The following is a 12984-nucleotide window of genomic DNA, read 5'->3' as shown; positions in this document are numbered from 1 at the left end:
CTTGAAGTTTTGCACTATTCAAAAATGATTTATCATTTTGAATGAGAGGATTTAATCTAGATCTTCTAGATTAAATTAAATTAAATTAAATTAAAAGATCTTCTAGATTAGATCCTCTAGATCTAATCTAGATCTTCAAAAATGGCATGTCTCCTCAAATTCAATGTTCTGTTTCATTCGTCAAACTCTGAGCACCAAGGAAAGTGGTATAAAGAATCTGTATTCAAGTGTAAAAATAAATGCTCTAATGTTTACTCTGATAAAAGTATGGTGTCTTTAATTCATGAGGCCCACAAATTTGCTAGTCAGTAATCCCAACTTGAATGACATGTCCTTGCAAAACTAGTTGCAGAGTGTTAATCATTTACAATGTAAATAAGCAATTAGGTAAGTTATATGATTCATAGCTTTGAAGCTTAATACTTTCTGGTTGAATGGCTGTCAATGAAAGCATAAGACATGGATACAAGCTAATAGGATGAGTATGGTTGAAATACACCAATTCTAAAATTATAGCCTCAGCCTGTTATAGCAAATTCTTCTACAAGAGTATTGATTCTCAAACTTTATGGTGCATTAGAATCTTCTGGCAGGCATCTTAAAGCACAGATTACTGGGTCCCAACATCACAGTTTCTGATTCAGTTGGACTTGGGCCCAAGCATTCGCATTTCTAACAAGTTCTCAGTTGCTTCCCATCTTCTTGGACATAGATGAGTTTCATTACACTTTGAGAAACACTGCAATAAAAGGTTTATTGTTATGTTCACATGGAATATAAAGTTCAGTATAACTCCAAAACATTTCTCCAAAATTTTCCAATATTCCCCAATATTAAAGTCATTGTTTATACTATTAAGGGATCTCCTGATTGAAAAACACTTTCAATTTTAGATTCATTCAAGGCAACAAACTCTCTGCCTTTCTTCTTTAACTGTGAATGGCATTCCATTTGCTACAAGTTGTAGATTATTTCATTAAGACTTGCTTTCATTTGTGACTTCCATCTCTGTCATCACTGTTGGAGTAACATTGATCTGAATATACATGTCATTTATTCTAGCTGCCTGTCTTCTATATCAATCAGATAAAATTTTGAATTCATTGGTTTCCCAAAAAAGCCAACCTAAATTAGAAGACTTAATTCTAGATACTCGGGCTCTTTCAAGGAAATGTTCTACTTTAATTTCTCAGAAGTTTTGATCAGAAGAATTTAATTAGATGCTGAGAAGGAAGTAACTAGATTCTGAGCCTCTGACATAATTGAAAGTCAAAATATATTGTTGGATTTAAACAGAGATCCTATTGACTGCTCAGTACAATCTGGGAGACAACTGCCCAAAATGTAATAAATTATATCATTTTTATAGTTAATGTACTCAGCACAAATAGTAGGTTTTTTGATAGAATGAGTCCAAGAAATGTGAAAAGTTAGTGGAAATATAAACTATGCCTATTTAAGGTTTTACATTTTTCATTAATCATTTAAATGTATCACAATTGTACTTTTAAAACATGACCAATATGAAAATCAATATTTACTTGAAAGATAAATTGTTACTTTCCTAAGAAAGGACTTTTCTTAACAAATATAGTCAGAATATACATATTTCCAAAAGTAAACTACTTTCCTGCATTTTAAAAGATTCAAGTTATAAATATTTAATTTATCCAAATATTTAGTATCAAAATTATTATACATGGCAATAACAACGACAGCAGAGCATTGTGTGTCGCAAGCACTATACAAGATATTTTATGGTATTATTCATCAGACTAATACACAATAATACTGTGAAGCAGGTACTCATCACCCTCAGTTAAAGCTGAGGGATCTCCCAGCTAGTCAATGAGTAATTTGAACTTGAGGAGTCTGCTTTCACTGTCCTAACTCTTAACCATTTTTCAGTACTTCTTTATAAGCACATATTTGTTTTTGCAATTTGATCCAGACAGCACTGTTGCTCTAACATTCACATATTTGGACATTTCTTATAGTGAAGTTTGTAGAAAGGCAATCAGAAATAATTTGTACGGTATAGAATTTTTAGGTCAGTGCTTTCTATATCTGTAGTCAAGTACACAGACTCCCAATAAATCATTTCTAAATTTAATTATTAGAAATCTACCATAATTGGGACTTCCCTGGTGACACAGTGGTTAAGAATCCGCCTGCCAACGCAGGGGACATGGGTTCGATCCCTGGTCCAGGAAGGTCCCACATGCTGTGGAGCAGCTAAGCCTGTGCGCCACAACTACTGAGCCCACATGCCCCAGAGCCCACACACCACAACTGTTGAGCCCGTGTGCTGCAACTACTGAAGCCCATGTTCCTAGAGCCCATGCTCTGCAACAAGAGAAACCACCACAATGAGAAGCCCATGCACTGCAATGAAGAGTGGCCCCTGCTCACTGCAACTAGAGAAAGCCCACACACAGCAACAAAGACCCAATGCAGCCAAAAATTAATTAATTAATTTTAAAAAAGGAAAAAGAAATCTACCATAATTAATAAATATCAATCAATCTATAATCAGTTGACAAATGTACATTTATAGTTACTTTTAGCTTAAACATAATGTAGCTATATGTTGTTGGATGATTCCTTCTTAAAAAGAGATTATAACCTAGAAAGGCGTATAGGAAGTATGTAAAACAGTATTATAAAGTATTTATGAAATTAAAATGTAATGTTAATTTTATTATAACGTAAGACAACGTTTAGTAATGTGTTTGTTGTGTACTGACGGCAAACTACAAACAGAATGATGATTACAGCCACTGGCCTTAATTAATTCTCATTTTCTGGTTTAAGGGTTTTAAAATTTTCAAAATCTCATTAAAGATTAATGCAAATTTTCTGTTGACAAAATGCATTGAAATTTTGCCATTCTGATATTTTTGAAATTAACCTTTGAGGAAGAAATACTTGGAAAAAATTTAATTAGCAGAGCATCCCCAAACCCTTAATTTTCAGAGAACAATATCTCTATAATGCATGAGACAGTATGAAAAAAATATGATGTTGAATGTGAGGCCAATTTGTTCTCTGGCTTTATTTTGTAAATTATATGCTGTTTTATTATTGTTGTTGTTTACTAAGAGGTGATAGCATCCATAGAAACTTACAATTTTTTTTGCTTGTACTTCACATAACACTGGTTGTTTTCCAAGTATCGTTCTCCATAAAAGGGAAAAAATGTTTTTCTATCTCAGTAATTTTCCACAGATATGCTTCAGAATTTACTTTATATCTTGCAATTTATCATTAGAGCTCTACTATTATTGAAGACTCAAACTGTTTTGAAGGAAATAATGCTTAAAAAATTAAGACCTTGCAATGGTATGAGTAAAAATTGATAACCCTACTTAGAACATTTAAATATTTTTCTGTAAGCTCTAATTAAATGGGTAGTACACTAGGGTTAGTTTTGACCTGATTTGTAATTGGAAATAAGGAAATGTTTTGCCCTTGAAATTATTAACAGTATCAGAGGTGTTCACTGAAATATCCTCAGGTCTGTACCATGAATTTTGCTTGGAAACTGAACCTAAATTTTGGTGACCACAGTTTTCCTTGAGCAACTTGTTTTAAAGTTTAAGCACAAACAAGTAATTCACTGTATAGCTTTAAAATATGATACACATCTTTATATGATACACATATAATACTTCACTTCTGATTAATTGTTTTGCTTTTTAGTTCATAATTTTGACAATTTACAATTATTTTTTTCCAAAGAAAAAAATCTACTTAGGTAACTATTTTTAGAAATTTCCACACAAGAAATTCAGTAAAATATTTTTTAAAATATATTCGTTAAGAAAAATAGCAGTCTATTTCACTGAGAAAGTCCTAGTTATGTGACGTAGTCTGTACTTTGAGCAACGCTGGTCTCCTGTCCCAAATCTTCCCTTGGGAATGTACTCAGAGATGTATTTGGGGAAAGAGGGAGAAGAGGTTGTAGGTAAATTAGTGAGAATTCAAAACCAAACAATTTTAAGCAACACTGAGTGGAGTTAGCAATAATTGTCTTCCAGCGCACCTTGGCTTTTTATTGATTAGTGCTTTCATGACCATACAGTTCTTATCATTTGTTCTTTTCAATAATTTTTTTTTTGCTGATAAACTAACACATGTTAGAATATCTGGAATAATGCATGCATTATAAAACAACACTTGGTTGAACATCTGGAAAATACAGAAAAGTACCAAAGGAGAGCAAAATAATTTCCAATCCTAGCATTCACAGTAATCATTGTTAAAATTATTGTGTTTTTCAACCTAGTATCTTATTTATCTGACTTTTTACCTGTATGAAAATAGAGATACCATATATATAAAATTTGTATATTTCCTTGTGTATAATAAAAGCTCATATTAATAAATATTCTTCAAAATCCTATTGTAGTGATTGCATCATAAGGAATATTATCCATACTCCTATAAGCAATGAGCATGTATATCTTAGCATACCATTGCCAATATTTTTCCTAAATATTTAAAAATCTTTGCAAAGCTTTTCATCAAAAATATGATTATCTTTTAATTATTATTTTGTAATTATAAGAGGAGTTGAAATTTTCATATGCTAAATATTTGTATTTCTTTTTTGAATTAACTGTGCATCTACTTTAATGTAGATTTCTTTAACCTATTCTTAAATTTTACATTAAGCTTTTTCTTAATCTATTAAATTCACTAGGCTTTTCTTAATCTACTTTTTAATTTTTGCAAAAGTTAATCGTGCCAGGTATTTTATTTCAGAGAATTTATTTCTGGGAAGGCAAAAATTCATATCAAATGCAAATATATAGAAGATCCCAATGAAATGTACACATACTTTCAATTACATATAAACAAATAAGATTGAATGATGTGACCTACTTGGTTAACTTAAAATCACAGACGCTTGAAGTGTTAACCCTAGCACCAAAGCATTGCTACCAACCCGAGCTAACATCTAGAAGGTGTATACAATTTACTGATACATTGTGTCTTTTAAAATGTGTGCAAATCCACCATCATCTAGAGTAGTATTAAAAAATAAAAATAACACTGCATAGATATTTATGTTCAAGCAGAAATTAAGAGTGGAAAATGCATACTGGTTATAATATATACATACTTATATACACATATATATGGATTGAAGATGACTATGATACTTTCACTCCAGTGATAATTACATCTTAAGGTTGCTTTTTAAAATTTCACCTTTGGAAAGAATTTTAGATTCACAAATAGGTAAATCGAACGTTAAGCCCCGTAAAGGATTAACAAACAGAGTGAAGCTTGATCCATGTGGCTGAAAGTCAATATTGAGTTTATTCATTTATCAAATTATACATTTAATAAATTGTTTTGGAGCCCCTTCAATTGCAAGGCTCAATACCAGACTCTCAGAACTGAAGGATTATGAATTAGAACAAATGGCTTCTCCAGTTAGAAATCATGTAACCTTAGTACGGAGAATTTAGTTCATATCTATATAAATGTCTCCAATTGTTTTAATCACATTCTTAGCAATGAGTCTATTATTTACACTGAGACTCATAGAAAAAAGTTTTTCTAAATCTTCTCCCTGTCTTTTGCTAATTCACTGAGGAATCAAGATCTATATCCATGGATGAAATTCACAGATGAGAATTTCATATCTGTGATTGGCAGTCGAAGTGAGATTCAGGGGTCAGACACACAACATCATTGGCAGAGATAGGGAATCAAATGAAAAGTCAGGGGATAATGGCCAGTTGTGCTTATAATTCTCTTTTTTCCCTGCTTTCAGGCAGAAACACACTCCAGTGGCTGTCACTCACTCTCATTACTAGGACTGTTTCTGCTGGGGCTGGGAGTGACACAGCAGGGTATAACTGTCTGAATTGCTAAGCATCCTCCAGGCAAAGACAATAATTAAAATATTCTGATCTCAAAGTGGTAATTTTTTACAGGTGGATCAGAAAACAGAATAAATTTTAGTACTGTGCCACGCCAAGCAAAGCATCTTTTTCTTTTGTCATTTATTTATTTCTGCGACTTATATGTCGTACAGCCATGCATATGCATGTTAATGTGTGGCAAATTTTCCTACATGCACAGTATACAACTTTAATGTGCATTGTTATATATCAAAGAAAGACAGCCTTCTATAAAAACTCCTGTATATGTGTATTATTGACTAATTGTTCCCAAGCACTCACTAGCATACTACACTAATTGTATGTCTCTGAGGTCAAATTAAATATAATATGTGCTTTTTGCATTTGTAGATATGGGAGGCAGTTAAATGAGACTGAATTAATATTTACAGAATTTCTCTTTTAGCCTAACATAGTGCTAGTAAACTTCATTTCATTTAATTCTCACAAAAATTTACTAGATAGGGATTATTATTTCTAAAGCATGACTAAAGATACTGAGTTTCCAGAAGTTATGTGCTTTCCCAGAAGTTAAACAGCTAATATAATATAGAATTGCGATTTCAGAAGGGTTTTCTCTGATTTCCTGAGCCTATGCTTTTTCAGACATAAATTGCTTAAAGTGATGATTGACCTAGGCTAGACCTAGAGGTGTAAGAAAGTCATTGTTTCCCAAATAGTGATATGTTCTCTTTAAAGTGAGAAGGCTCATCTTGTTTATTCAAGAGATCTGTAAACATTAGGGAACTGATTTGATGGCATCCCTCACCCACGCCACCCCCAAATTCAGTTGTATTGAAATGTAAAACACCAATGCTGGCTATTCAGCTGGTTGGCTTAAAGTTATTTCACTTCTCTGACCTTGCACCTGTTCTGTTAATTAGCATCAATGCTAGAAGAGTTGTATTTCTCAACCTAGGACATTTGTATAAAATTCAGAGATCACAAACTCAAATGCCTAGAGTTTTCAGAGCTTTGTGAATGAGATTGGATGTGAAAGAATAGGAAGTGCGGGGCCTGTTGGAGGCTGCACGCTCCTCACAAAGGAGATTGTTTTTGAGCCCCTTCAGTTGCAACATGCGGTACCTGGCTCTCAGAACTGAAGGACTGTGAATTAGAACAGTTGGCATCTGTTCTGATCCACTTAAAAACAAACGACAATGTCTTAAACAAACAAAACACTTCGATATGAATTAGTCCAACCCAAGGCTGCAAGTTTACAGCACTTAGTGAAAATTAAATTGTTCATAGATTATTTGAGCACCTTAGCAGTCAGTATAATGCTGAAATATTATCAGAATTCAGTTAAATAATACTTAATGGTCCATTTTCTTAATTATTCCTTCTGTGAACCACACTAGTTTTTTCAAAGAGAATGAAGCAGTGCAGTCACTGATACTTGTTTTCAGAAATGCTCCTTTAAGCATAAAAATGCTTTATAGATCTCCAGCATTTCAAAGTTGATTTTAGAGATTATAAAGGTTTTAAAGTGTATGAGTTGTTTTCGACCAGTGAGGGGGTGGGGAGCGGGGCTGATAGGAGAAACCAGCAAGCAAGGAGGTACTGCTGGGGTTTCCTAAAGCTAACCCTTAGGTGGCAGGGCCATTTGTACCCAACCATGATGCGCCCGGTGGCCTCACTGTGTGCGCTGAGCAGACTCAGACTGTTCTGCGCTTGCTTGGAATGAAAACTCAGGCTCTGCGGACCATTTCTCCATCTTTCATTTTGCTTTTGCTATTTTTCCCTATTCAGCAGTACGGTGTGAATAGATTGGATTATGAGTTAATACAGGCCTATGGGTTGTTGCTAGGACAAAAAGCTAGGCTTTGTTTGGGGAATGACATTTGTTTGCTGGCTTTCTCTTGGAAACATAAGAGCCTTTCCCTTCTAAGCAGATTTTTTTTTTTCCCATGATGAAACCATGGTAAATATTTCTGATTCATTGGGTAGAACCTAGTGCTAGCTACATTAGGTACAGTTTATGTTTCAGGGATTCACTAGGAGGCTGCTGATGGGGAATCTTCGGCTGAGCACATACTCACGTGTTAATGTTCCTGTCTTCTTACAGGAGGTGATCGAGATCGGATGACAGCAAATCATGAGAGCTACCTCCTTATGGCGAGCACCCAGAATGATATGGAAGACTGGGTCAAATCCATCCGCCGAGTCATATGGGGACCGTTTGGAGGAGGTGAGTGTATTTTAAAATCATGGAAAAACAGAAAGGTAGGCCAAAACTGTTCATCCTTTCCCCCAGCCCGTGTCACTATCAGCACCTACTTTCAATTGGATGAATGTTAAAATAAATAGTAAACTACTAATTTATTTGTAGTCACATATCTAAGTAACTCCTAGAAGTTCAGTTTAGATCAAATATCATTAATAACCAACCTTCTTCCACGAATATTTTGAATTATAAAAAGGGATAATATTTTTCTTTTATCTTGGATGTTCCATTTTACTAATAATACATAGTTATGAGCCTCATATCATAAATGTAGATTAGTTAATAACCTGTAGGTACAGGGCAAAAAAACATTTTGACTATTAGTTTTGGAAGAGATTTCAGCCCCCAGATGCTCAGTGGTATCAAAGAGGAGTGGCAAAGCATTGGATGAAAATATGCTGCTAATCAGAGTGACAAAAAAAAAAAAAAGCTTTGCAACTTTGCAATCAGGAAAGTATTTGTGGATTTGATAATAAGTTTCTTTTAAAATTGTTAGCTAATACAGTGTAGAGAATATATCATGTGAAGAATAAGCTACATGGTGCTATGAATAGAGCTAAAAGGAAGAAGGAAGGATAAAAGGTGTGATCTTTTCTATCAAGTAATATAGAGTGATATAAACAGAAAACATATTTAAAGAAAAATCCAATAAATGGAACCAAATAGATAAGGACCCCAAAATATTCATCTATAACCAACATGTATTTCCAAGAATGTAAAGCCTAGTTATTTTATGTTGATGTAACTAAAATAAATGATATAAATCAAATTCATATCTATTAAAGCAATTAGAACTTTCATATTTATTTTATATTCTCTTTTGCATATCGTCAGCCCCCTGAATTCAGAAGTGATTTTTTTTTTCCCTTAACATATCCGATGTTTCTTAAGCTGACTGACCTCTTTACATTTTAGAATAACTTCAAAAGCTTAGTTTAAAAAGTTGAAAAGTTAAGTTAAACTTAAAATAGTAAAGATTCATGGAAGACATGTTGATATTTTACAAGAGTAGTGGTACATGTCTGCAAACTGCCTGTCCTTTAGCAGGATCTCCTCTTGGGGAAGGGGGAGGTTCCTAACCGGGGTGACCATTCATCCCAGTTTGCCTCGTAACAGTGTAGTTTACTACTGTTGTCCCAGGCTAATTATCGACAGTGCTACCTCTCACTCTCACGGTGTTCTAGTTTGGGTGACAGCTTGTATGGTCGCCCTATTCATATACTAAAATGGTTAGTAAGTGACTTCAAAATGTTTGAAGAGGCCGGTGGGCTGAGATCCCATCCCAGTGGCTTAGCAGAGGGGTCTTCATCATGACTATTCATGAGAGATACATACTCAGCTGCGAGAGGTCTTCTGCTACCCTCAGGGTCAAGGATTTTTGGGGAAGCCTAAGGATATGTCTTTTCAAATTTCCTGTTTCCCCTCCATTATCAGGTTTCTGAGGCTCCTGAGTTCAGGAAGATTCTTAATATCTGCTGAAAGTGGTACTTTTGTTGAAGTATTATTTCTATCAAGGATTATTTTCTCCCATTCCTCCTCTTCCATCTGTCTTTTTCTCAAGAAAAATGAATGAGATCCAGTTTACTTCACCATATCAGTGGCCACAGGAGGTCCTATCAGCACAGGAGTATCACAGGTGATCCTAGTGGGATCTATGTGTTAACCTTCAAATTTATGAACCTGGAAGGAATACTCTAGTAGCTGATTGGTTTGTATACTTTATCCTGCAGAATGTGCTTCAGGGATTTTGCAAATGCTGATTCAAATTTACTTTTAAAGAGATATATTTTAGCATAGAGCACTTACAACAGAAACAATACCCTGAAGAATAAATCTTCTCCTGCCCTCTTTGCTTTAATTGAAGAGTGTTAATGAGATTGTAAGGCAAGCTTTTAAAGTACTCATTCAATTTGCAAGAAATCTTTTGTAATTCATCTGATATCGGAATTTCCTAAAGTTGTTAAGAGAATACACAACCAAACCGAATGCTGACCCTGATAGAAAATTGCAAACGTCACCCATAATCTCATGTTTCAAATGTTTGTATTAATATAGCCCCTCTATACTTACTGATTGAATTTTAAAGAAATGTTACAAATTTGAGTTGTAAACAATAAATTTATATGACTGAGAAACATTTTATTTATGTATTGGGGTTCCACTTAGTATTTCATTAAAAATAAGTTTTTCACCAATTAAGAATATTTTACTTTATTTTTATTTATTTATTTTTTAACATCTTTATTGGAGTATCATTGCTTTACAATGGTGTGTTAGTTTCTGCTGTATAACAAAGTGAATCAGCTATACATATACATATATCCCCATATCTCCTCCCTCTTGCGTCTCCCTCCCTCCCACCCTCCCTATCCCACCCCTCTAGGTGGGCACAAAGCACTGAGCTGATCTCCCTGTGCTATGCAGCTGCTTCCCACTAGCTATCGATTTTACACTTGGTAGTGTATATATGTCCATGCCATTCTCTAACTTTGTCCCAGCTTACTCTTCCCCCTCCCCAAGAATATTTTAAAACCACTCAATTAGTTCAGCCTCACATTTTGTAGATTAGGTCGTTAAGACCCAGAGAGAATGAATGACTTGCCAAGTGTCATACTGTGAGTAACATAAGTAGGAAGAAAACTCGTGTGTTTTCACTATGAGCTTCTTCCTGCTTTATTGTACAATAGCTGATCTATTACTTCTACTATGGTAGTGAAAAACCCACAATTACAAGTCCATGCCTTATTGATAGTATATTCTTCAGTATATGAAAAATAAAAGTGTTTAAAAGTTGACAAGTAGGATGAATATAGTTGAGTTCTTCAAAAATATCTGAATTAATACCATCAAGAAAGTGAAAAGACAACCCATTGAATGGGAGGAAAGTATGTCCAGATCATATGTCTGATTTTGGACTTCTACCCATAATATGTAAATAACTAACAACTCAAAAATAAAGACAAATCAAAATTTTGACCCAATTAGAATCAATTTAAAAATGGGCAAAGAATCTGAATAAACATTTCTGTAAGGAAAATATACAAATGGCCAATAAGCACATGAAAAGATGCTCAGCGTTATTAGCCATCAGGGAAATACAAATCAAAAGCACAGTGAGATACCATTTCTTTCATACACACTAGGATTGCTAGAATCAAACAGTTCCGTAATAACAAGTATTGGCAAGGATGTGGAGAAATTGAACCCCCCCCCCATATTGGTAATGGGAATTTAAAATGTAGCTGTTTTAGAAAACAGTCTGACAGTTCCTCAGATGATTAAACATAGAGCTACCATATGACCCAACATTTGTACTTTTAGGTATATACCCAAGAGAAATGAAAAATGTATGTCCACACAGAAACTTGCACATCAATATTTATAGCAGTATTATTCCTAAATGCCAATAAGTAGAAACACCCAAATGTCCATCAATGGACAAATAGATACACAGAAAGTGGTATAGTCATACAATGGATTGTTCAGCCATAAAAAGAATGAGGTATTGATGCATGCTACAACGTGAATGAACGTTGAAAACATTGTGCTAGATGGAAGAAGCCAGTCAGAAAAGACTATATATATATATATATATATATATATATATATATATATATATATATATATATATATATCGTTCTAGTTATAAGAAAGTACAGAACAGAGAAATCCAGAGACAGAAAGTAGATTTGTGATTGCTTAGGACTGGGATGGGAAAATAAGGAGTTTGCAGTGGGTTGGTAGCCAAAACATATGAGATCTTTTTTTAGGTGATAAAATGTTCTAAAGTTAACTGTGATGACTGTTGCATATATCTGAGTATATTAAAAACTATTGAATTGTACACTTTAAACAGGAGAATTCTATGATATGTGAATTATATCTCAGTAAAGCTGCTAAAAAACTCCTGAATTGTCATAATTGCTTTTCATTAGAGAATACATTTCTCCTTCCTATCTTAGTCATAGAATCCAAGACAGTTAATCCTAAATAAAAACCTATTGGCTTCCAATCTCCTTCCCACTGCTCAAAGATTGTTGTGGTTGTTGATTAAATGGCATCTGTAAAGACATTTGGAAGGTGACTTTTCATCCTGATTTATCAAGCTCTGTATACCACCTCCGGATACATTTTAAATGTGTTTATTGTAGAGAGGGCATTTCAGTGTCTATATTGCAGTTCTACAACCTGTGTTTCTAAATAGTTAAAGTTTTTCATGAGTCACTGAAGCTTATTCAGGTTGTTTATACATGTAAGATATTCCCTCTTTACTATTTCAATATTAGACATTTGATTAAAACATAGGTGACACCTGAGGAGTTTGCTTAGTTTTTCAATATTTAGAAATTAAAAACTGTTAAGTGAAATCATAAAATATAGGGCTTTGATATTTCTTTTTATGAAAAAAACCAAAGTTACTACAAATACTCAGATGAAGGAGGGGAACCAGGGGAAATGCAAAATGTAGACACCTTCTCTTAACAACCAAGCCTGATAACTTAGTTCAGTATTGAATCTAGATACCTCAACTTTCATTTATCTGATCAACCCCCCTGTAAACAGATGCTTCCCTATTAATGATGCTGAGAAGCACATGGTTTCTGCTTAAAAGTCCAATCCAGAAGTTGGGATGTCAAAACATGTATTTAACTTTGGAAACGTTTAGGGTTCTGTTTTTGTTTGTTTGGGTTATTCTTGTCTTTTTCACTGGGCTTCTGTTGGATTGTTTTTGAGGCAATGTATATGGAAGTACCCAGCCCAGGATCTGGGGAGGGTGAAAATTCATTAATTGTTCATTAGATCTGAGGGCATAGCCTAACTTTAGCTGCTAACAAAATC

The 12984-nt window shown here is 34.0% G+C and overlaps 1 protein-coding gene across 2 annotated transcripts in view; it reads left to right on the top strand.

Annotated features, from left to right (window-relative positions):
* The window catches only part of ARHGAP24 (Rho GTPase activating protein 24), a 511224-nt gene that overhangs the window by 433513 nt on the left and 64727 nt on the right, over positions 1-12984 (top strand). For both annotated transcript variants that reach the window (XM_004285424.3, XM_004285427.3), the window contains one exon: positions 7987-8109. In XM_004285424.3, the coding sequence (XP_004285472.1) occupies positions 7987-8109 (123 nt within the window). The remainder of the gene's footprint in view (positions 1-7986; positions 8110-12984) is intronic.

Source organism: Orcinus orca, chromosome 4, assembly GCF_937001465.1.
Source record: "Orcinus orca chromosome 4, mOrcOrc1.1, whole genome shotgun sequence".
NCBI lineage: Eukaryota > Metazoa > Chordata > Mammalia > Artiodactyla > Delphinidae > Orcinus > Orcinus orca.
The sequence above is the reverse complement of the archived record's forward strand: the minus strand, read 5'-3'. Positions and strand labels throughout refer to the sequence as shown.